General features: G+C 38.0%; 1 protein-coding gene across 1 annotated transcript; it reads left to right on the top strand.

The window, feature by feature from the left end:
* Positions 1–337: 337 nt before the first annotated feature.
* MINAR2 (membrane integral NOTCH2 associated receptor 2) lies at positions 338–16,816 on the top strand (the record flags this gene model as incomplete). The annotated part of the gene is made up of 3 exons (XM_082834875.1): positions 338–514; positions 12,976–13,203; positions 16,637–16,816. The coding sequence occupies 3 exons, from the start codon at positions 338–340 to the stop codon at positions 16,814–16,816; spliced, it is 585 nt and encodes a 194-aa protein (XP_082691001.1).
* Between the last annotated feature and the right edge of the window lie 9,412 nt (positions 16,817–26,228).

Genomic DNA, 26,228 nt, shown 5'->3' with positions numbered 1-26,228 from the left:
TTCCTCTTAAACTGTTACTCCTAACTCTGTATGGAGAGACATTACGTGCTACACATACCTAATTTTGGTATCCCATCCAATTTAATGCGTGTGGGCCCAACTGTTCCATTCAAGCACTCTAAATGCACGCGCACACGCGTGCATGCGTGCGTGTGTGTGTGGTGAAAGGCAAGGCAGCGTGCTACCTTGTTCCTGTGTGTGGATGTGTCATTTCGAGAGTAGTTTCTGAGCACAGCCCAGAGACCTGGTTTCAGATGCCTGTCAGGCATTCTCAGGCTCATTAATAATGGACAGCTCTGACAGCAGCAGCCTTGCTTGCCTTTGTTTTCCACCGTAGATGAAGGGAGACATGGATCTCTCTGTTTTGCCAAATAACAACCATCCTGACAAATTCCTGCAGCTTGATGTGAGGTCTTTAATGAGGAACTCAGCCCTTCTTCAGGCCAGTCTGGTGAAGTTTCCGGGAGGGAATTACCCTGCTGCACAGCACTGGCAAAACCTCATCTACTCACAGGTAAGATGTGGGAGCACATAAATACGTGGGCAGGATCTTGCTTCTTTCTCATTATTGGCCATTTCATCATTTGTGCAAAAAGAAAGCTATAGGGAACAGAGTACAAAGTAGCTGCTCACACTTGCCATAGAAAAGGTCTTTCTCTCTTCCTTAACATAAGGAGACTTTCTCTGATCACTTTATAAATTCTGTGAATTTTCCTAACCATTCGTTTTCCTCCAAGCACTAGCTTCTCAGCCTGTCATTTTAGATTTTGCCTAGCCCTCATTTTATACCTTCCCTTCAAATTTTTTCAAATCAATTACTACATTTGCAAATAAGGCTCTGGGGGGAACCCTACCTCTGTCTTTTGGGTAGTCTAAGCATAAAGCATCAGAAGCTTACATTGTGTGGGCTCATGCATGGCCTCTGAGGGAACTGAATCTTGCTTCTGCCTCATTTAGACAGACTCCCTTTGATCTCATGCAAAAGAGATTCAAACAGTGGAACAATGGCAACCTAATGATGGAAAGAAAGAAAACAGAGAGAACTCTCCACCTGGGAAAGGTGCTGGTTATTATTTTAGAGGTTCTTTTTTTTCCACAGGTGTCCATGTGGGCAAGACTTAACAATCAACCTTCAAACCCAGACTTCATTTCTTGCTTTCTTCTTTTGCATCTTCCATCTTTTTGCTAACCAAAGGGGAAGAATAAAACTGTGATGAGTTCCATGTGCTGAAATAAACATAAATAAACTTGACTGTTGCACAGCTCATGAAACAGGAATAATCTTTGTTTAAGATGTGAGGGCTAATGGGGTTAAGGGTTAGTCAATTTAGAAACAGGAAGAAGCATGTCATTTCAGAACAGATGTGACTGACCTGCAAACCCCTGCAAATCATTAAATCCTTTGGAGTGGCTCAAATTCCCTAAACAGAAATTTGTTTTCTTTTAAGAAACAGTTGCTACTCATGAGTCCTGGTGTAAAGTGACTCCTTTGTGGTGTGTTTGTGGGCTCCTCGGGACCTTTATCATGAGATCATTCAAAATCAAGTACACTTGGATGATTATGTAAGTGTTTCCTCCATCTATGAGGATTTTAATTTATTTCCATTGTAAGGCAGCCTATTATGAAAACTAACTTTTCAAAAATTTTACATCCTTCCCTTTTGTAATCCTCAAAACCCATCCATACACACCTTTTTGGTGGTTGCTTTTTTTGTGTTTTGTTTAAGTTAAATGTGATGAAATTTCTCCTTTGTCTTATTGTTTATATCATGGAATAAAATGATTCAAAACTCAATTCAGAGAACCTTGGCCCTCCTGTGCTATGAAGTTTAGTCTAAGAAAACATATCCAATAAATTCCTTTGAGGTTGGAGCACATCGATCTAACATCTTTTGTTTAGGACTGGAGCTGACCTATTTCCTTCATGTGGAACTTCACAGTTTAAAGCTCTGTTGAATGTTGTTCCTAAACCTGAATGAAATGCAAATTTTTAAAGGGCATCTCTTTCAACAGGCCCTGATGTGTTGATATAGTTATTCAGGGCAAACCAAGAAGGTAAAAGTCTGCTTCATATGTCTTTGAATATGTTATCGGTAATTATAAACTATAGATAAACTTTATTAAGTTATACTTTTACCCTAAAATAAAATGTTAAATGACTGAATAAATATTTCAGTTCAATATACTACTGAAATAACGCTTGGAGAGAAGGAGTAAATCAATTACAAATTTAGTTAGTTGAGTAGGTGTGTCACAGATTATGAGTAAAAACAATTATATTCACTACATTAGATTGCAATATGTCAATAAGTAATTCTTCTCTCCTTGACTGGATCTTAAAATCCAGGAGTGATATATTCATTGGCAAAAAAATAAATCTAAAAGAAGTGAACATATAAAAGTTTTAAGGGGGCTTCCCTGGTGGCGCAGTGGTTGAGAATCTGCCTGCCAATGCAGGGGACACGGGTTCGAGCCCTGGTCTGGGAAGATCCCACATGCCGCGGAGCAACTGGGCTCATGAGCCACAACTACTGAGCCTGCGCTTCTGGAGCCTGTGCTCTGCGACAAGAGAGGCCACGATAGTGAGAGGCCCACGCACCACGATGAGGAGTGGCCCCGGCTCGCCGCAACTAGAGAAAGCGCTCACACAGAAACGAAGACCCAACACAGCCAAAAAAAAAAAACCAAATTAATTAATTAATTAAAAAAATATTTTAAGTAGCTGTGGTGATACCTGGAATAAGGCACTGAATATACCAGGTGAATTTAGGTGTTAGGGATGCAGAAGGTGGTAGGCAGCTGTTAAATAGTTCTTAATTTAAAACCCTTGCTCTGTTGGCTTAATGTCTCACTCTGCTAGGGAGACATTATGCCAATTGGGAGAACGTTGAATAAAGAGATTTGAAACTTGGTTTCTTGTCTCAAATCCACAATAAACCAATTTGAGAGACATAAATTATGGCCCTTATTCAGTCCATGCCTTAGTATTTCCATTTGCAAAATTAGGGTAATGCTCATTTTACATATTTCCTTAAAACTGAGAGCAAATAAAATAAGGTAAAAACAATTGACAGGATTTCTTATAAGAGTATAAGAAATTTGTATCATCATCATCATCATCGTCACTTGCCAGTATTCCAAAATGTGTTAAAATTACCCTATCATTAGAATTTGGAAAATAGCCGATAATACCACTTGCATTTTTTGATGTATACGGTGGATGCAGGGGGGTATGTGTGCGTGTAGGTGTTAGAGGATGTAGTCAATACATTTGTCAAGCTATGTGGCTAACTCAAGCAGTTAGATTTTATACTCCCATGAAATCCACACAAGCTTCAGGTTTGTGTCAGCTTACCCTTTGGTCTCATACCCTCCATGTGCATGGTGTTTAGAATTCAGACTACCTCATGGAATGTCAAAGGACTTAGTCTACAAACATTGCCTTCAACGTTGGTAGTAACTCAACGGTTAAAACAAAGATCTCCTAGGGACTTGCCTGGCAGTCCTGTAGTTAAGACTCCGCACTTCACAACAGGCGCCACAGGTTTGATCTCTGGTCAGGGAACTAAGATCCTGCATGCTGTGTTGCATGGCCAAAAAAACCAAAAAACAAAACAGAGTACTGTATTTATATCCATAATTTATCTTTTAAGCTTTTTTAAAATTCACATTCCACCTTCAGAGGCAATTCTCTAAGCCATTTTACACAAACGGAAGCAATACCGTGTGTATAGAAAAGTAAGCACAGATGTCCTCAGACATGCCAGTATCTCCAAACACTGTTCATTCCCTCTATGTGGATACACAGGTCACCTGTATTTGCAGGGAGAGAGTACAAGCAAATATTTCTTGATTCCACTAGATTTATACTTCTTAAATTCTTTCAACTAGAGAAATAAAGAAGCTTCCTAATAAATTTCTTTTCAGTGCAATGAACAAACTTTTGCCAAAACCTAATGTTTCTGGTTGTTAAAATAATTTGGGGCATGTATCTGATGAAGGCATTTGGAATTGTATCCCAAATTTTTCTGCCAATCCCTTTATAAACGAGGTAATAAAAGGAAAAAGCTGATTCCTTTTTTTTGGTATAAATGATAAAACATGTTTTTTCAGATATTGTGGTGGGATTTTTTTTTTTTTCTGATTAGCAGTTAGACTTCAGAATCTTTTCAGGTTAATCTATTTCTTATATCTTTTCCTGGCTTCCATCACATCTGTTTGAGAACCCAGGGGATTTCTGTACTAAACCTGTGAACTGGAACAAAAGACCAAGGGTAAGGAGGTTGCTCTTCCCTTGGTTTCTAGACAATGTCATTTACTGGGTGTATTTCCTAATCACCTTTCCTCACTTTTTTTTCAGTCTTATAACTCTTTTCCCCTTAAATTCTAATATCTCTTCTTTCTATCTCAGGTTTTTGTTTTGTTTTGTTTTGTTTTTTGGTATATCATAACTGTATTTCACAATCTGTCTCTGAACACGTGTCATGCGTTCTCCTGGACTGTCTCTATTCCCAATACTCCATTTCCTATTTCAAAAAAAACAGCCTCCTATGTGCAATAGGCTCCAGTTTTTAAGCTTATATTTGGGCAAATGTTATAGGACTTTTGAGGTACTTAATTTATTGTCTAGGAAGTAGATTGAGGAGCATCACTGAGCTGCTCAGGCAATTATCAGGACATGATTTATCAAGTTATGCTAAATTTACACAGTTCACAAAATCTCCATTGGGGTCAGAGATTCACCCTTGGATGGTATGCTGCCAGAAGCATTACCCACTTTGTCCCACCACACTGCTCCCAGATGAGACCCAAACGTCCCTGGCACTGAAATTGTATTAAAGGCACGTGTGTGTGTCACAGGAACACGTGTGGGACTCCAGAGCCCTGGTTACTTGGAGAGGAAGGCAGGAGAGGGGGTTAAAGAGAGGTCTGGGTCAGACCAGGAAGGCTTCAGAGGGTGTTGTCTAGATTTTTTAATTTTATCCTGAAAATTTGGAGGGTTTGATGAAAAATTTTAAGCAAGAGGATCACATGATCAAATTTGTGTTTCATAAAAGTAACCATTCTAGCAATTTGGAAAACAGAATTATTGTGGTCAGTGGGGAGCTGCTTTCCAAGAAAAGTTGTCTGTGGGCTCACATGTGCAATATAACAAAATGCCTTGTTTGCATTATGATTATGATAGGAATTACATTGTATGTGTAGACCAAACTGGGGAAATGGAAGTCTTTATGATCTTGATTCTTCCAGTTCATGAACATGGTATATATTTCCATTTATCATGCTCTTCGTATAGCCTTCAATTATGTCTTATAATTCTTCACATAGAAGTTTTGCATATAGTTGTAATGTTTATATCTAAATACTGATAGTAATTACTGCTCTTAAGAATAGGACCTTTTAAATCATGTTTTATAATAAAGTATTACATATGCTATTGATTATTGTATATTGATTTTGAATCCAGAAATTGTATTAAAATCTATTTTACTTTGATGGTAAGTATCCCTGTAGATAATCATGTCATCTACTGTTTTGTTTCATTATTTACAACCCTTATTCCTTTGATTTATTTATTTAATTTTTAGTGTATTGCTCAGAACTTTGCAATAACGTATGAATGTTTGTGATTACTGGCATCCTTGTGTTAATTCTGAAACCAAGATAAATGCTTCTAATATTTGAACCATTAAGTAAACAGTGCCCTGGAAGTTTTGGGCAGATTCTCTTAGTTTAAGAAAGTTCCCTACTATTTCCACCTTGCTAGGAAATTTGCTCTAAATATGTTTAAATATTTTCCAAATATTTTTCACAAGGTACTGCAAACTTCTGTGTTGTTTCTCTCCTGATAATTGGTGAGTCACATTAATCTTCTAATATTAAACCATCCTCCTGGTAAAACATCCTTTTCTGGTATAAATCTTTCCTATCCTAGTATATAAAATATACATATTGTAGGATTCTGTTTAGCAATATTTTATTAATGATTTTTTCATTTATGTTTATAATAGAAATTGGCCTATAAAAAATTACCTTTTCTTTTACCTACTTCCCTTGTCTGGAGTTTACACCAACTTCATAACATGAGTTGGGGAGTATTCCTTGTTTTTGTATATTCTAGAAGAGTTCAACAAGATAGAAATGAGATAGAAATAAGATAGAAATGATCTGTTTCAAGAATGTCTGAGTGCTGATTACAGCACTCATTCAGCCTGGTATTCCTAAACCTGTGTATGTTTGGGGTCGATTTTAAACTATTGATTCAGTTAGTCAAATGATCACTGGTTTATTAACATTTCCTATTTTTTCCTTAATTAAATTTTGTAAGTTATATTATGTGGGAAATCACCCAATTGCATGTAAATTCTTAAAGTTACTCAGATTATACTCCTATTACAGTTCTTAATCTGTGCTATGTAACTTCTCATGTTCCTTTTACATTTCTAACATTGTGAGTTTGTATCTTTTTTTTTTTTTCCCGGAGAAGTATTACCAGAGATATTTTTAATCGGTTTAGCCTTTTCAAAGAAATAGCTTTCAATATGGTTGATTCTCTCCATTGTATATTTGGGTTATTTTTCTTCATAATATTTATTGATTTCTCCTTCTGTCCTTATTATTTCATGTTGACTATTTTCTTAGATTTACTCTGCTGTTTCCTTTTAAGGCTTTGAATTAGATGTTTATTACTTCATTAATTTTCTCATTCTGCTTTTGTAATGTGAGCATATATGCTTATAATACTCCCTCAAAAGCTATTTCAGCTCCAGTTTTCATTTTCATTCTGCCTAAGTTTTTAAATTCCCATCATTTATTTGAAATGTGTTTTAATTTCTACAAAATGTGGTAATTTACATTATCTTTTTGATATTAATGTCTAAATTTCTAATAAGTTGTCTGTGATCAAAGAGCATGATCTATATAATATTGAATGTTTGAAATTTCTTTTAGAGTCCAGGACATTACCAATTTTTGTAAATATTCAATGTATTTTTAAAATGAGTATTTTTAGTCGTTGAATAATGACATCAATGTCTTTGATCAAATGTGTTGGTTTCATTGTTCAAACCCTCTTTATAGTTAATAATTGTTTTATCTGCTTGGTAAAAAATTATATGTATAAATTTCTCCTAGTTATCTCAAGTTTTGCTTTATATATTTGAGATTATTTTACTAGAGGCATACAAGTTTAGAAATATTATATTTTACTGATTATGCCTACATTTATTCATTTTCCACCAACACTTTCTTCACCTAACAAAGTCTTTTACCTGAAAGTTTATTTTGTCTGATATATATACTTTCTTAGTAGTTAGTCAGGCTAAATTATGTTATGGAAACAAATATGCCCAAATTCTTAGTGACTTGACTCAATAAAATGTATCTGTCATTCACACAAGATCTGTTGTGGGTGGGAAAATTATCCTAGTGGCTTGCTTCCAAGTGGAACCCAGACTGTTCCTTTTTGAGGCTCTATTATATCAGAATTTTTATGATGCTTGTAGCTAGAAAAGAGAGAGAGAGACTAAGCCAAGGATCAGGGATTTTAGGGGTCAAGCCTATGTCCCAAACTAGCTGTTGTATGCCAATGAAGAAGAAATGGGTTTGCTGAGCACCTAGCCAGAATCTGCCACAGTCTATCATTTTGTTAAACATATATATACTTATATATTTCATCTTCCTACACACAGCATTCATCCTTCCCCAGAGGTACTAACACCAAAGTGAGCCAGTCACTACATTTAGCAGATGTCCCAACCATATCATCCTATAATCTTTGTTGGAATAGGAACGGGATCGCTACAGTAATTCTTCCTTTCTGAATGGGAAAAATGAAAGACGACAGACACTACCCAAAGTAATTCTGAGATTCCACTGAAAATAATGTGTGTGGGTCTCCTTCCTTGAAGGTGGGGAAGGTGGATTAGGCCATGATTCTGCTTTTTAGAAGACTTTCTGCTGCATTGTTCTCTAGGGTCCCCAGTCCTACCCACTAGGAAGCTGCCCCTTGTTCATCATTCCCTTTTGCCGTATCAGAGTGGGCCCTCCCTTGAGGCTGTAGAAGCTTCAAAATTTACTCCTATTTATGGATATTTGGAGGCATAGGGTTATTGTTTTGTTTTATAATTTTGAACAATCAAAAGCTTTTAGTTCTAGGCTTGTGGTTTCTTTGGTGATACATATCTTATAAAACTTAGTGTGAGCTATTTATTAATGTAATCATATCTATTTTGTTGCGGTCAGGTCTATAGGTCAATAAACACACCTTAAGCTCTCTTAAGGCATAGCTCTCAAATAGGCTTTTTTTCTTTTATTTGGCTGCGTCGCGAGGGCTTCCCTCTGCTGTGTCGGGTCTTCGTTGCAGCTCTCGGGCCTGCCTCTCTCCCGTCACAGGTTTCTCTCTACTTGTGGGGTGTGGGCTTTAGGGCACGTGGGCTCTGTAGTTTGCAGCACACAGGCTCTCTAGTTGAGATGTGTAAACTCAGTAGTTGTGGCGCATGGGCTTAGTTGCCTTGCAGAATGTGGGATCTTAGTTCCCAGACCAGGGATCGAACCTGCGTCGCCTGCATTGGAAGGCAGGTTCTTTACCACTAGACCACCAGGGGAGTCCCTCAAGTAGGCTTTAATGGTTTGCTTTCCTACCTCCATTTCTCCATCCTTTAACTCAATGACAAACACCTGGAGGCAGTCAGAAATAATAGTTTTGAAACCACACCCTAACAGGACCTTTACCCTGAGTCACTTCGTTCAGCTAAGAAGTTTGTTTTTATTTTTTAATGTTTCATTTGATTTTTCTATTTATTTATTTATTTGTTTGTTTGTTTGTTTGTTTATTTATGCATGCATGCATGCCTGCATTGGGTCTCTGTTGCTGTGAGCGGGGTCTACTCTTTGTTGCGGTGCACGGGCTTCTCATTGCAGTGGCTTCTCTTGTGGAGCACAGGCTCTAGGGAGTGCAGGCTTCAGTAGTTGTGGCTCACAGGCTCTAGAGCGCAGACGCAGTAGTTGTGGCACACAGGCCTAGCTGCTCCGCGACATGTGGGATCTTCCTATTCCAGGGATCGAACCCCTGTCCCCTGCATTGATGGGCGGACTCTTAACCACTGCGCCACCAGGGAACTCCCAGCTAAGAAATTTTAATCCGCTTTTTTTTTTTCCTCAATCCATTTTTTTAAATGATTCTATATCTTAGTGTTTGAGGTCTATAAACAGTCAGATTTTTAACAATAGAAGGCATCAAATTTCCAGAGTTTCTCTACTCTTTCTTCTTGCAAACTATTCAGTTCTTTCTCTAATGTCATCTTTTTCTTGTATTACACCAGCACTGTGTTCCTTGTACATAAATGCTCTGATTATTTATAATACCTCTCATACAGCTACAGGGGATTAGATTCCAAATGACCACAGATGACACTTATACCAAACACTTTTCACTGTATTATGTGAGTAACCGAGTAACCATCAATCCGGCTTCCAACATCCCTTTCATCCCTTTCCACTTCTTGACTGCTAAGCCAATGCCCACATTTGTAGAATTTCAAGATATCACTTTCTGTATTAAGGAACGTAGGCTAGGCTACACTGTAATGACAAAATATCTCTAACTAAAAATAAGAAAAGCATTCTTGTGCATGTCTGAGGAAGGGCAGATGGGTTTGGGGGGCAACTCTTTTCCAAGCAGTATCCTAGGGCTTGAAGTTCTTTCATCTTAAAACTCTGCCATCTCAGAATCCTTGTTTACAGTGACACAAAAATGGAAAGTGAGGAAGAGTGAGCCAAAAATCATGTTGGAGAATTCAGGGGCTCAGCTTGGAAGTGGTCTCTGTTACTTTTGTCCACACATCATCAGAAGAGCTGGCCCCAGTTTAACTTCAAATTAACTCCTAATAAAGGCAGTCATCCCTTGTACTCAGGAAGGGAAAACAAAATTGCCGAGTATTTAACCAGTCAAATACCAGCTCTTGTTTCTTTATATTTGCCTGCTATATCTTTTTCTATAATTTCACTCTCATTTTTTCTGAGTCCTTATATTTTAGGTATTTCTCTTGTAAATATTATATAATTAAATTTAATTTTAAAAATCTGATATGACAGTCTGTCACTTAAATAGAGGGTTTAGTCTATTTACATTTAACGCGATTATTTCAATTTTTTTTTCTATTTTCCTAAGACTTTCTCCTCTATATTCTTTGTTTCAGGTTTCTTACCTTTTAGATTAATTTTCCTTTATCCTTTTTCTTCTGATCTACCAATTTAGAAGCTATACATTCTTTCTCTATTTTTTAGTAATATCTCAATACTCTCACTGAAATGATTTCTTAAAATTTCCTAATTAAATATATCTGTTAAACTTTTAACTGTACAGTTTCAGTTTTCTTTTATATTAAAACTCACAAATTAGTGGTTATTCTTATTTCTATTTTACCATAAAATCAGTGCTTCCTTAGATTTCTGTATATATTTGTCAGTTTTTTCTTTTTTTTTTTTCTTTGTTTTGCCTAGCATTCCTTCCTGCCTCTTAATCTTTCATTCTATTATCAGGTTTCTTCTTACTGAAGTACATTTTTTAGAGATTCCTTCTGTTTTGGCCTATTAATTGTATATTCTCGGTGTTTGTCTGAAAGTCTTCTATATCACTCTTTCCATTAAATGATAGCTTATACATAAATGACATAAATGATTAAAGTGTATAAAGGGTAAATGGACAAAGTAATGGTTAATACAGAAGAGCCTAGGTAAGCTTTGAAGTGTTACTTTAAGTATTTTTAAAAAGAAGTTACTTTAGAACTTATATGAGTAAAATAATGGAATTACTGTTGAGTTTCCTTTTGTTAAGTGTAGTCCATCTAGAATGTGGAGTGAACAGTTAAACTCAAATACATGCTTTGTTTCCTTTCTTAAGAAATTTTGAAAAAATATATCAAAATACAAAAGAACCTCAACCATGATTAGTATTTTCTATTTCTTCCATAAAATTCTTAATAAAGTTATTCTATTAATTTTCCCTTCACATGTCCTTCAGACATGAAGTTGTCAAATGGCACCAAGTTCTAGGATGAACATCAAACATTCAAGAATATAGTTTAGAATTAATGGCTTGAATGTTCTTTTAAAAATAGCTCTGATTATTTTTCTGTCTTTTGTATATTAGTTTTTCAAGATCTTTATACATTGTAATAGAAAGTATTATTTTTTCTTAACCCCCGAAACTGTATTTTTCTGATTTATAGAGCTTTCTTATTTAAGAAGCTCAAGGAATAGTCCAGCAGGCAAGAAAACTGACAAAGTCAATTTTTCAATGTCAGAAGAATTATTTCTCTTCAAAGATAATCAAAGATATCTAGCCTTGAAGAAAAAAACTTGAGTCAGAATTATGCTAAACTGAAACTATCTAAATTTTGTATCAAATTGTTTTTTCTCAATTCAGAAACATTTTTCATGAGGTCATCCATCTTAAAGATAAACACTAAGTCAAGATGATTTATTATTTCATTACAAACTTCAGTATTATGGAATATAAATTGATTTTGAGCAGACCAACGACCTAATAAAGTCAGAGATGATCTCCAAATTGAAAGTCAGAGATGATCTCCAAGTTGATCACTAAGTATGTAAAAAATGTCTGGACTAAGAAAATTAGATAAACCTAAGGCCAAAAAGAATGTGAATGGTTTTATCTAGGTGATTTTTTGCCAGCCATTTCAGAAGGAAACTATATATAATATTAGTTCACAACTTAGCTTATATAAACACATATTTAATGTGACCTATATACCCCAATAGATACTGAGGGAATCAGTGTATTAATGATTATAAATATAACTCAGAAAAATATTAATTGCTATTGAAACTTCTCTGTTTAAGAAGACTGAAATATATGAAACACATTTATTGAAAAATTTCCTGTAAATTAATGAAATGTGTCACCAGTTTTTAAGGGTTAAACCTAAGTGTTCCAAAAATTAACTTATGTGGAGTTCCTCTCCCATGATGCCCCATCATAAATGACACGTTACTATAAACTTTTTTTTCTTCTCAATTTTATTTGGCCAATGAACATATTTTAATCTAAAATTTTTCTACCTTTGTGATAGTTTTGTAGTCATAAGAAAAAAAAGCAAAGTAAAAATATGAAGGTCATACCAGACACAGAAAAACCACTTTGTATGATTCCATTTATATAAATGAATACAAACTGACCTATGCTGTTATCCTACTGGTTATCCTTAGGGAGGGAGAGGGATAGTAACTGGAAGGCAGCATGAGGTGTGCTGGTAATGGTTTGTTTCTTGGTAGTATCTTGGGTTTATTTGGTATGTGAAAATTTATAATATATGCACTTTTATAATATATGCACTTTTCTACATATATATCATGCTTTAATAAAAAAAAGTTTTTAAACATCTAGAAGTCAGAATTAGAGCCTTCCAATAGCCAGCTGGTCTGTAGCTACATATAGGAATGCAATGCTAAGTTAGTCCAGTTCTCCAAGCTGCCTGAAATAAGAGTCCTAAGGGAGTTCCCATGAAAGCCAAGGCATATCTATAAAATGCCTTTTAATCTTGATTTTGCTGGATTAATACAGCAATGTTAAATGTTTTTAATCAGTCATGGAATGCACAAGTAGAAAGAAATAAAGTGTCAAATCTCAGTGCAAATAAGCTGGGGGAAAATGGCTTTGTTTAGAATTCTACTATTTGAATTAAAGAACATTGTCCTTTTTCTGTTGTTATAAAATAGCATTTTAATGAATGATTACTGAAGCTCAACAAGATAACATGCAAAGAAATAACTCAATTAATGGTAGGATCCTAGGTCAAACTGGATCCTAGAATTCTTCCTTCATTCATTGTCCTAATCTGTTGGGCTTCCAGGCAGAATCAGCAAGCTTTCAGGTACAGTTATTTCACGTTGCCTTCCTTGTCATCAGTGACCTATTGGTAAGACAAACTTTGTCACTGTGCCTCCTGACAGAGAGAGAAGAAGAATATTACTGCTCAACGAATGAGGAGATCCAGTTTGGAGAGTGCTGTGAGCACAGAGAGCCCCCCACCATCCCTGTCATCAGTTCTGAAGAATAACCCACTATACGGTGATGAGAGTTTGGAGGATGCTATGGAAGGAAGAAAAAAGAATCCTTCATGGACCGTTGAGGAGTATGACAAGCATTCCCTGCACACAAACCTCTCTGGGCATCTGAAGGTACTCAAGGCAAAGAATCAACTCCTTTAATTGTTGAGGGAGATCAGTTAAATAATCCTAAAAGAAATGGGTACTGAGGTGAAAGGCACTCTTCACTAGGCACAAAATTTCCAGATTTCAGGTCATTTTGGCCTCTGGCTTCACTTTCTCTCTCCTAGTCAGTAGTTATGTTTATTTATGTGTTTTGTGTTTTACAATTTCAGCAATTACCAGCATCTCTACAGTGTAGAGAGAAAGAAATGGTGTGACACAGAAGAAGGGTTTACCTGGAAGGTATCAGGTTTTGAAAGTTAATTTGCCAGATTAAGTATGTTTCCTCTAGTTTTGTGATCATCTATGTTTATGAATACTTAAGAATTCCTTATTCTACATTTATTCAAAAATATTGACTAAATGCTCTGTCTTAGGCACTGTGCAAGGCGGTTCTCATCAAAGATCATTTTATTTCAAGCCTACTCAGTGATTTAAGATTGCAAATTTACATTTTGGACATTTTCCTGTGTCTCAGTAACAAAACAAAACAAAAACATTTCAACACAGGAAAAGTAGGCAATGAACTCATTCACCCAGCTTAAACCCAATTCAGGTTTTTCTTTTTTTTCCCCCTGGTGTCACCTATCAAATAGAGGGTCTAGGAATACCTGAAAAGCAGGGAGAGAGGCCCTCTGTTTTCTGAGTGGACTGGATTCCTACCCAGCCTTGGCTTACCTCTGCCCACCCTAGGGCCAGAAAGGTCTGACATTTTCCAAGTACTTCCTTTAACAATGTATGTCTGTTCTAAACCCCATACTTTAATCACCTACAGATTTTTCCTGCTAAAGGGGACAGCATTATGTCCCTCTAAAGTCCTACACTTTTTAAAATCTCAAGTGTGCACTCCTTGAAATAGTGTCCAAAGTCTTTGGAGTTTCTTAGTCTCCTAGTGGATTTAGTGTATCTCCTCCTTAATGTAGCCTCTTTTCCAGAGACGTTTCCATAACAGATGCTCCCCTCTAGCAACAATAATCTTGTGTTTTTTTATCAGGAATCTAAAGATCAATACCTCTAGGAAACAACCTTCTGCAACTAGGAAAAAGTGTATTGATTTATTTCACAAACATTTCTTGACTGTATGCTAGAGCCTCTATTCTTTTCTTTGTTGTTTACATGAATGACAAAGGGACTATGAAGATGAATATGACTCTCCTTGCCCTCAAAATTTTATCTAACTGAGCAAAGTAACGATAACTCTAGACAGGGCGAAATGACAAGACAGAGGAAGAGGATAGTGGATAGAGGATAGGAAGAACAGTGGAAAGTGCTGTGCTGATTCAGAAGAGGACAAAGTCCCACTGGATTAAAGGAAGCCTTTATGAAAAAGTTAATTTATGCTGGACTTGAAGAATGTGTACAATTCCAGAAGACATAGGTTGTTTGTATGAGTGGAGAGGCCCTCTTCTGTCAGAAGTGGCAAGAAAAAAGGCACATATACAAGAGGGTGAGAGAGTTTGTCAGAACAATAGGTAGTCCAGTTTTGCTGGAGCTACAGTTTAAGTAATAGAATAATGGCGGGGGGTGGGGGGAAGGCTAACAAACAGACTCAAAAAAAAACAAAAGTTCAAATGTAAGGCTAAAGAAACTGAACATTATCGGCACTGAGGGGTAATATTTTGTTGGACAATACCATGACATGCTTAGGAAGAGTGAACGTGAATTGCTGGATGCATTGCTTTACGAAAGCCAGGGCCGGCCCCCTCCCCACCCATCCTCTACCTGTACACTCACCTCAGAGCAGAGGCCCGTCAGGTCAGAGGCTTGTATGCAGACCTCATGATGCTATTTTGAGAGATGCTTCTGGAAGTCATGGCTTTTGTTTTTATCAGGATCTCTTCTTGACCTCATCATTTCAACTTCTTTCATCACCGTCCCTACCCGTATCTCCTAATTAGCAGACAGAGCCCCCAACCTAATTTCTGAAACCCTTTCAACTACTTTACAGGCCATGAAAGTTCCATGTGCTTTTGGCCACTCCCATTTTTCTAAATTACTAACTTTATGAATAAGAAAGGAGAAAAGAAGCCCATATTTAGTTACAAAGGCAAGCTATAGGCAGGATGTAAGAAAGGATAGTCTCCATTATGGAAGTTCTTACTGAAGAATGAGGCATTAAACTTGCAGGCAAAGTGCAGGCCTCTGATTAGGACACAGACACAAATGAAGGATAAGAGTGAAGTAGGCAAGGATTTTTAAATCAGCTATCCTTTTGCACACGTCATCCAAATTTTATTTTAATGTTTTCGCTTTTCTAAGACTGGGAAGTTGAACCTAGTAGCAATGTGATGGAAGAGTTATATTGCCATCACCAGAATCCACCCAGCTCCCCTTCCTCTTTTAGCAGTCTGAAGCTAGTTCATTACCCTTGTGTCCAGCCATGGAAACTGGCTGACCTTAAGTCCACTGAGCCTAGAGAGGCAGAGAGAGGGTGGGCAACCCAGCTACAAGCCACTGCAATACTCCAAATGAGAAATAATAAGGCCTGAAGTGGGTTTATGAAAATAGAGATTCAGCATTCACCATAAATTTGTTGTATGTCTACCAGATGCCAGTTATAGACACTGAATCATTAGCACTGAAAAACAGCAGGAGAAAATCGGAGGGAAAAAATATATATGTGTGTGTGTATATATATGTTTTACATGTATAGACAGTAGATTTTGCAGATGATTCATTGGACATAGGAGATGAAATTGAGTAGAAGACAATTTCTCAGGGTTGAATGGGGGACAAGGCCAGTGAAAGAATCAGAGACCTGGGGCCTAGGAGGTGATGTGGGAAAGGATATACTGGGTCCTTTCTCCAGAAGGTCAAACAGTGCCACAGTTTCTGCATGCCAGCATGCTGTATTCCGCTACAAGGAAGACCAGAAGATTGAGAAGCATGGAAAAGACTCTTTACTCTTGGTCTTACTCCTCCTTCCATGGAAGTCAGCTTCTGGATTTACTGAAAAACTCAGCAAACATCTTTATTCCTATTATGCCAAAAAAATCAAACCCCCAAGGCTCCGCTAAGGCAAGGAATTTTAATTTTATTTCAACTCACTAACCTGATTGACACACAGTATTTATGAGTTGTAAGAGACACGAAATTAGCGAAAAGATGACAGAAACGCTCTTGTGTTTCTGACCCTGCAATGTGAGCAATTTATTCAGTAAGCCGTGCAGACTTCCTAATGAATTCTCATGCAGACCTACAGGTGGAAGCTGAGGATTCCTGGTCAGCCAGGAGGCTGTAGCTACATGTTCCTACTATTCAAGGAAGCCTAGCCTTTCTTGTTTGAGCAGTGACACTTAGGACAGTGTGAATATGGACGTAAAGTACCTATACGGTCTTGTTCTGCAATCTCATTGAGTCTGTAACACTGACTGATCCTATTCTTCGTGTAATTTTCTTTTAGGAAAGTCCTAATGACCTACGGTTTTGGTTGGGAGACATGTACACACCCGGTTTTGATACCTTACTGAAAAAGGAAGAAGAACAAGAGAAGCATTCAAAATATTGTCGTATAGGTCTGATTTTGCTCCTCATTGCCTGCGTCTTGGTTTCCATAGTAACTGTTAGCACTTTTTTCACCTAAAGAAACTGCCACAGACACAGTGACATTTCTTTAAAATCTTTCTAAATAAACATTTGCAGAAAAACTTGTTTACGGAGTGTGAATGTATTGTCGATGGTTCAGTCAAATGTAATTGTCTCGTAGAATGCAAACGTTGTTTGAGATATGCTAACTTTCTCTACTTTGTCCTATGAAACCTTTGTAAGAATCCCAGCCTGAGCTTTGTCCTTTGAGAAGCAAGAATTCTGGGGATCGTAACCAATAAAAAGTTAATACAGACAACCAAACTTAAACACTTTGATAGCGAACAAAACAGCACCAACAACTGTCAGCAGCTTTGTCCTAATGCCTACACTATATTCACCTTTTTATTTCTATTTTTATTTCTTTTTTGATTTTCATTTTTATTGGAGTATAATTGCTTTACAATGTTGTGTTAGTTTCTGCCGTACAATGAAGTGAATCAGCTGTATGGATACCTATGTCCCCTCCCTCTTAGACCTCCCTCCCCACCCCAATCCCACCCATCTAGGTCATCACAGAGCACCGAGCTGAGCTCCCTGTGCTATACAGCAGGTTTTTAAACACTGTTATCACCCTCCTGTCATCACTAGGAAAGTTGAGCAGATCATTTTTTGGCCAACTGCCAGGTATACAGGATACAAGCTTCTAGTCATGCTGCCTGTTGGGTTGGATTCATGCTGTTTTATCTTCCTTTATTCCTGTTTAAGCCAGAAAAAAAAGGGGTAGGGATATTCAAACATTTTTATTTTCCCGGTAATCCTTTATGCCTCAGTTTCATGTTGCAATTTTCATAGACCTAAACTTGGACAGGCCATAGTTATATAATTAATCACATTTAGATCCAGTTGTGCTTACTGATTGATCCAAATTGGCTAGTGTGACCCCTGGTGGCGGTCAGGGTATATCAACAGCCCTGGCCCTAAAAAATCAGAGGGAATGCTAAGAGAACAGAACTTGAATACTAACTGTGCCTTTTGCTAGAACTCTTGGACCCTGAGCAAGTCATTCTCTCTGAAAAAGGATAATATCACCTCCCCAGTAGGGCTTGCCTAAGGACTAAATAAGAGGCATAGATAAGAGTAATGCCTGGCTCCTAGTAAGTAGTTGCCTAGTTAACTGCAGTCTTTACCACTAACATGGTTTATCAGCACCTGAAGTCACCTTACTTTGCACGCAGATACCTGGGAACGTGGTGCTGGGCACAGAAGGAGAAAAGTCACCACCCTTCCCTTTCTCCTTGGACACCCTTCCCTAAGTCCCTCGTCCCCACTCCTTTCTCCTCATTCAAGACTCCTTGCTGCCCCCAGACTATCTCAGGCAGAAAAAAAAAAGGGACATTCTCCTCTTCCCATTAGTCAGGTTTTGCCCTTTTGGGGTTGCCATATCATTTTGTTGTTATTTCTCTTAAAAATACTTGAAATAAAGTACATTAAAATACAGCGTGACTGTACAGTAAAATCGTTGTGCACAAAAATTCTCTTAAGCATATTTCTTATTCCTCCTCTTCTTTATGATAGGTTCTAGTCACAGTTAGAACTGAACTAAGAAGCAGTGAAGGTCCTGGGGGCTTCCTGAGGGCAGGCACCCCCTCACTGCTTATGCCTCGTAGACAACAACTTGCTATTACTCTGTTTTCAAAGCTTGAGTGTCCAGTGTTTGCCTCTAAGGGATTCAAACGTGTTCAGATCTCTGCTCCACACGGAAATCATTTGTGCTACACCAGGTTACATCGGGCTGTCCAAGGCCACGTACAGGTAAGGCTCTCTAAAAGCACGAAGCAGAGGTAAGCATAGAAGTATGCAGCTGCCCACTTCATCTCATTACCCTTTTTTTCTGCCCAGTCAAGCGTTCCTCTGCTCCCTCTGGCCCTCCTGTACTCTCATCTACCATACTATCCAGTCATTTGTCTTTCAGCTTGGATGAGTTTACTACTTTGCTACTGCTCCCACAGCAGTCTTCATTTTCAGCCTTCAGTATAACTGAAGAATCAAAATATGTTATTGTCGCTCATCAGGTAAATGTTGTGCATCTACATGAGAGGGGAAGTCATAAGTAGAGAGAGTACATCCATGTGTGCACTAAAAATCATAACATGAGGGCAGTTCCAATTTCTCCTTCAGTATGGGTTTTGAAAATGGCTCAAGCAGAAAAGGCATAATAAGATCATGGAAAATACAGAGATGATGGCCCTAAATAGGCTTAAGTTCAAATATGGGCTTTCTGAAAAAGCTCCAGTTCAAATTCAATGAACTAATGCTTTAAAAGCATTTAAATACAACCCCTGGCACATAGTAGGTGGTCATTAAATAATAACTATAATTATCTTCAAAGAAGTGACCATTTTAATCACTTCTTTTAAATTTTTTAAAATTAAGACTGGGAGCTATAAATTCTTAAATAATAATGGTTTCAAATAGTAATCTTTCCCAGGTTCTTTAGAACGTGCACTGCACCCCAAAAAAATCTGGGTGGCTTTTTGTTTTGTTTTGCTTTTGTGTATTAGGTTAGTGTGTGGGAGGTCTAAAAGCAACTAGAATTGTAATTTTCTAGAGAAAAAAAAATTCCAGCTGTGGATACTTTTTAAAGTGCTGCTCTCAAATTTAAAAGAATTAATTTTTTAAAAATATATATAACCCATTAATGGCTATTCCAATTATATTCATGTTGCTGTCACCTAGTGGAGAGTTTGTGGTTGGAAGACAGAAGGGTGTGTGGCTGCTCTATTTATCCGGAGAGCACTCCTGCCATCTGGTGGTTTTGTTTACTGTGCCAGTCCTTAACCCATGAAAAAGCCTTTTACCAAAGGGACAATTTACAGGTGGAGGCCTAATTCTGCCCCTGTGGTTAGAATCAGTGTGATCAGATGGCCAAAAGCTCCTGTCCTCCCTCTTGCAACCACCAATTTTGATACCATCTCATCTTGCAAGAAAAGAGATATGACTGACCTGGAGTCATCCTGACATTTGAAGGCAGAAGGGTGATCTCAGAGATCACCCCGTTCCCAACCTCCTCAAATTGCTTAAGATGTTAGGAATATTAAATAATTTACGGCTTATTTCAGATATAGTATGGCCTGAATTTCTGAATTTTTAGCTTTCCATATTGAGAGTGTCTTTATTTTTTAATTCCTCTTTTTCCTATACCTATTGTTTATTACCAGTTTTTAAATTCTCCTCTCATGTAATTGAAAAGGTAATTTTATCATCTATGGAAATAATTTTTAAAACTGTAACTAGATAGGGCTGTTAAATCTCAACCCCTCTGGATTTCTACTTACACAGTCACAGAGTCTGATGGACTGTGCTTTTTAGAGGAAAGATAACTTTTTTGGTTCCTTCCAAATAATCACTTAGTCCAGGCTCTTGCCCAACTTGAGATGAGAATATTCAACCAAAGTGAGCAACTTCAGAGACTGAACACAGCTTTCTGCCAGAGCAGTTGTTCTGCTCTCATTTTATGGACCCAATGACTCATGTACCTGATCAAATTTCGCTCTGTGCAGACTGCTGGAAAAATTCAGGACCAAATTGGGGCCCTCTCTTCTTAAGAAGTATGAGGACTTCCTCGTGTGTTTTTCCTGTCCTGTCCTCATTCATGGCTCCATTTCGTCGTCCATCCGTTGCCTCATCTTTCTCACTGCCTCAAATATATGGTATATCACAGTGCTCTATTTTGTAAATGCCTTAAACCTATTGAAAAGATGCAAAGCATATAGAGATGAGTACATAGAGAATTGTGTGTGTGTATTCTATATGTGTCCTATGTAAATCAAAACTAAATACAAAAGACTGTATCTCAAAAGAAGATTTTGAAATTAAAAATATCATCTTTTAAAGAAGGAAACTAGTTTTTTTAGTATAAAGTGTTTCCTGACTAGGTTTCTTTGGCCAGAAGAAATGAGATTCAAGACTCACAGTTTTACTTATTCTGTACTGCTGTTTTCAAGTGCCTGACAAAAAGAAGAAAGTAAGAATTCTTCTTATGCCCATTAAGCCTGTTAGTTTTTCCCAATCAAGAAATGTGTTAAAATCTCTCCCATTTGAATTGGCTTCAAGGTTGGTGAAACACTGTGTAGATAATTACCTGAATAATAAAACAATGGCTAGGCTACATTCAAAACTTTATCAGTCAGTATAAATGAAATAGCAGTTAACTAAAAGCTTCTTTCTAAAATTATATTATTTTAAAGGCCAGGAGGAGACCTTCAAGATGGCAGAGAAGTAAGATGTGGAGATCACCTTCCTCCCCACAAATACATCAGAAATACATCTACATGGGGAACAACCCCTACAGAACACCTACTGAACGCTGGCAGAGGAACTCACACTTCCCAAAAGGCAAGAAAGTCCCCATGTACCTGGGTAGGGCAAAAGAAAAAAGAATAAACAGACAAAAGGATAGGGACGGGACCTGCACCAGTGGGAGGGAGCTGTGAAGGAGGAAAGGTTTCCACACACTAGGAAGCCCCTTCACTGGCGGAGACGGGGTAGAGTAGGTGGAGGGTAAGCTTCAGAGCCACAGAGGAGAGCGCAGCAACAGGGGTGCAGAGGGCAAAACGGAGAGATTCCCGCACAGAGGATCAGTGCCGACCAGCACTCACCAGCCCAAGAGGCTTGTCTGCTCACCCACCGGGGTGGGCGGGGGCTGGGAGCTGAGGCTTGGGCTTCGGAGGTCGGATCCCAGGGAGAGGCGTGAACACAGCCTGAAGAGGGCTAGTGCGCCACAGCTAGCCGGGAGGGAGTCCGAGAAAAAGTCTGGACCTGCCTAAGAGGCAAGAGACCATTATTTCGGGGTGCGTGAGGAGAGGGGATTCAGAGCACCGCCTAAACAAGCTCCAGAGACGGGCGCGAGCCGCGGGTATCAGCGCTGACACCGGAGACAGGTAGGAGATGCTAAGGCTGCTACAGCCGCCAAGAAGCCTGTGTGCAAGCACAGGTCACTATCCACACCTCCCCTCACAGGAGCCTGTGCAGCCCGCCACTGCCAAGGTCCTGATCTCCAGGGACAACTTCCCGGGGAGAACACACGGCACCTCAGATTGTTGCAACATCACGCTGGCCTCTGCCGCCACAGGCTCGCCCCGCATTCTGTACCCCTCCCTCTCCTCCGGCCTGAGTGAGCCAGAGCCCCCACATTAGCTGCTCCTTTAACCCTGTCCTGTCTGAGCGAAGAACAGACGCCCTCAGGCGACCTACACGCAGAGGCGTGTCCAAATCCAAAGCTGAACCCTGGGAGCTGTGCAAACAAAGAAGAGAAAGGGAAATCTCTCCCAGCAGCCTCAGGAGCAGAGGATTAAATCTCTACAATCAACCTGATGTACCCTGCATCTGTGGAATAACTGAATAGACAATGAATCATCCCAAAATTGAGGCTGTGGACTTTGGGAGCAACTGTAGACTTGGGGTTTGCTTTCTGCATCTAATTTGTTCCTGGTTTTATGTTCATCATAGTTTAGTATTTAAAGTTTATTATCATTGGCAGATTTGTTTATTGATTTGGTTGCTCTCTTCCTTTTTATATATATATATTTTTCCTTTTTCTCTTTTTGTGAGTGTGTATGTGTATGCTTCTTTGTGTGATTTTTGTCTGTATAGCTTTCATTTTACCATTTGTCCTAGGGATCTGTCTGACCGATTTCTTTTCTTTTCTTTTCTTTTCTTTTTTCTTTTTACCATAGTTTTTAACACTTGTTATCATTGGTGGATTTGTTTTTTGGTTTGGTTGCTCTGTTCTTTCTTCCTATTTTTTTCTTTTTTTATTACTTTTAATTTTTTTTTAATTTTTAATATTTTTTTATTTTAACAACTTTATTGTATTATTTTACTTTTTTCTTTCTTTCTCTCTTTTTGTCTCCCTTTTCTTCTGAGCCATGTGGCTGACAGGGTCTTGGTGTTCCAGCCGGGTGTTAGGGCTGTACCTCAGGTGGCAGAGCCAAGTTCAGGACATTGGTCCACCAGACACCTCCCAGCTCCACGTAACATCAAACAGCGAAAGCTCTCCCAGGGATCTCAGTCTTGACACTAAGACCAGGATCCACTCAATGACCAGCAAGCTACAATGCTTGACATCCTATGCCAAACAGCTAGCAAGACAGGAACACAACCCCACCCATTAGTAGAGAGGCTGCCTAAAATCATAATAAGGTCACAGAAACCCCAAAACACACCACCGGATGCAGTCCTGCCCACAAGAAAGACAGGATCCAGCCTCATCCACCAGAACACAGGCACCAGTCCCCTCCACCAGGAAGCCTACACAACCCACTGAACCAAACTTAGCCACTGGGGGCAGACACCAAAAACAACGGGACCTACGAACCTGCAGCCTGCAAAAAGGAGACCCCAAACACAGTAAGTTAAGCAAAATGAGAAGACAGAGAAACACATAGCAGAAGACAGAGACCCCAAATACAGTAAGTTAAGCAAAATGAGAAGACAGAGAAACACACAGCAGAAGGAGCAAGGTAAAAACCCACCAGACCAAACATATGAAGAGGAAATAGGCAGTCTACCTGAAAAAGAATTCAGAATAATGATAGTACAGATGATCCAAAATCTTGGAAAGAGAATGGAGAAAATATAAGAGACGTTTAACAAGGACCTAGAAGAACTAAAGAGCAAACACACAATAATGAACAAAACAATAAATGAAATTAAAAATTCTCTAGAAGGAATCAATAGCAGAATAACTGAGGCAGAAAAATGAATGTGACCTGGAATATAAAATAGTGGAAATAACTACCACAGAGCAGAATAAAGAAAAAAGAATGAAAAGAATTGAGGACAAGCTCAGAGACTCCTGGGACAACATTAAACATACCAACATTCAAATTATAGGGGTCCCAGAAGAAGAAGAGAGAAAGAAAGGGACTGAGAAAATATTTGAAGAGATTATAGTTGAAAACTTCCCTAATATGGGAAAGGAAATAGTCAATCAAGTCGAGGAAGTGCAGAGAGTCCCATAGAGGATAAATCCAAGGAGAAACATGCCAAGACACATATTAATCAAACAATCAAAAATTACATACAAAGAAAAAATATTAAAAGCAGCAAAGGAAAAATAACAAATAACACACAAGGGAATCCCCATAAGGTTAACAGCTGCACTTTCAGCAGAAACTCTGCCACCCAGAAGGGAGTGGCAGGACATATTTAAAGTGATGAAAGGGAAAAACCTACAACCAAGATTACTCTACCCTGCAAGGATCTCATTCAGATTCGACGGAGAAATTAAAACTTTTACAGACAAGCGAAAGCTAAGAGAATTCAACACCACCAAACCAGTTTTACACAAATGCTAAAGGAACTTCTCTAGGCAGGAAAAACAAGAGAAGGAATAGACCTACAATAACAAACCCAAAATAATTAAGAAAATGGTAATAGGAACATACATATCGATAATTACTTTAAATGTAAATGCATTAAATGCTCCACCAGAAGACATAGCCTGGCTGAATGGATACATAAACAAAGCCCATATATATGCTGTCTACAAGAGACCCACTTCAGACTGAGGGACACATACAGAGAGAAAGTGAGGGGATGGAAAAAGTTATTCCATGCAAAGGGAAATCAAAAGAAAGCTGGAGTAGCAATACTCTGACAAAATAGACTTTAAAATAAAGACTATTGCAACAGACAAAGGAGGACACTACATAATGATCAAGAGATCAATTCAAGAAGAAGATATGAAAATTGTAAATATTTCTGCTCCCAACATAGGAGCACCTCAATACATAAGGCAAATGCTAACAGCCATAAAAGCGGAAATCAACAGTAACACAATAATAGCAGGGAACTTTAACACCCCACTTTTACCAATGGACAGATCATCCAAAATGAAAATAAATAAGGAAACACGAGCTTTAATTGATACATTAAACAAGATGGACTTAATTGATATTTATAGGACATTCCATCTAAAAACAACAGAATACACTTTCTTCTCAAGTGCTCATGGAACATTCTTCAGGACAGATCATATCTTGGGTCACAAATCAAGTCTTGGTAAATTCAAGACAACTGAAATCATATCAAGTATCTTTTCCAACCACAACGCTATGAGACTACATATCAAATACAGGAAAAAACCTGTAAAAAAATACAAACACATGGAGGCTAAACAATATACTACTTAATAACCAACAGATCACTGAAGAAATCAAAGAAGAAATCAAAAAATACCTAGAAACAAATGACAATGAAAACACAGTGACCCAAAACCTGTGGGATGCAGCAAAAGCAGTTCTAAGAGGGACGTTTACAGCAATACCTCAAGAAACAAGAAAAATCTCAAATAAACAATCTAACCTTACACCTAAAGGAACTAGAGAAACAAGAACAAACAAAATCCAAGGTTACTAGAAGGAAAGAAATCATAAAGCTCAGATCAGAAATAAATGAAATAGAAACAAAGAAAACAATAACAAAGATCAATAAAACTAAAAGCTGGTTCTTTGAGAAGACACACAAAATTGATAAACCATTAGCCAGACTCATCAAGAAAAAAAGGGAGAAGACTCAAATCAATAGAAGTAGAAATGAAAAAGGAGAGGTAACAACTGACACTGCAGAAATACAAAGGATCATGAGGGAGTACTGCAAGCAACTATATGCCAATAAAATGGACAACCATGAAGAAATGAACAAATTCTTAGAAAAGCACAACCTTCACAGACTGAACCAGGAAGAAATAGAAAATATAAACAGACCAATCACAAGCACTGAAATTGAGACTGTGATTTAAAATCTTCCAACAAACAAAAGCCCAGGACCAGATGGCTTCACAGGAAAATTCTATAAAACATTTAGAGAAGAGCTAGCACCTATCCTTCTCAAACTCTTCCAAAATATAGCAGAGGGAGGAACACTCCCAAACTTATTCTATGACGCCACCATCACCCTAATACCAAAAGCAGACAAAGATGTCACAAAGATAGAAAATGACAGGCCAATATCACTGATGAACATAGATGCAAAAATCCTCAACAAAATTCTAGCAAACAGAATCCAACAGCACATTAAAAAGATCATACACCATGATCAAGTGGGGTTTATTCCAGAATGCAAGGATTCTTCAATATATGCAAATCAATGTGATACACCACAGTAAAAAGTTGAAGGGGAAAAACCATATGATCATCTCAATAGATGCAGAAAAAGCCTTTGACAAAATTCAACACCCATTTATGATAAAAACCCTCCAGAAAGTAGGCATAGAGGGAACTTACCTCAACATAATAAAGGCCATATATGACAAACCCACAGCCAACATTGTTCTCAATGGTGAAAAACTGAAAGCATTTCCTCTAAGATCAGGAACAAGATAAGGTTGCCCAATCTCACCACTATTATTCAACATAGTTTTGGAAGTTTTAGCCACAGCAATCAGAGAAGAAAAAGAAATAAAA

This window comes from Leucopleurus acutus, assembly GCF_964270905.1.
Source record: "Leucopleurus acutus genome assembly, chromosome: 3".
In the NCBI taxonomy this organism is placed as follows: domain Eukaryota; kingdom Metazoa; phylum Chordata; class Mammalia; order Artiodactyla; family Delphinidae; genus Leucopleurus; species Leucopleurus acutus.
The sequence above is the reverse complement of the archived record's forward strand: the minus strand, read 5'-3'. Positions and strand labels throughout refer to the sequence as shown.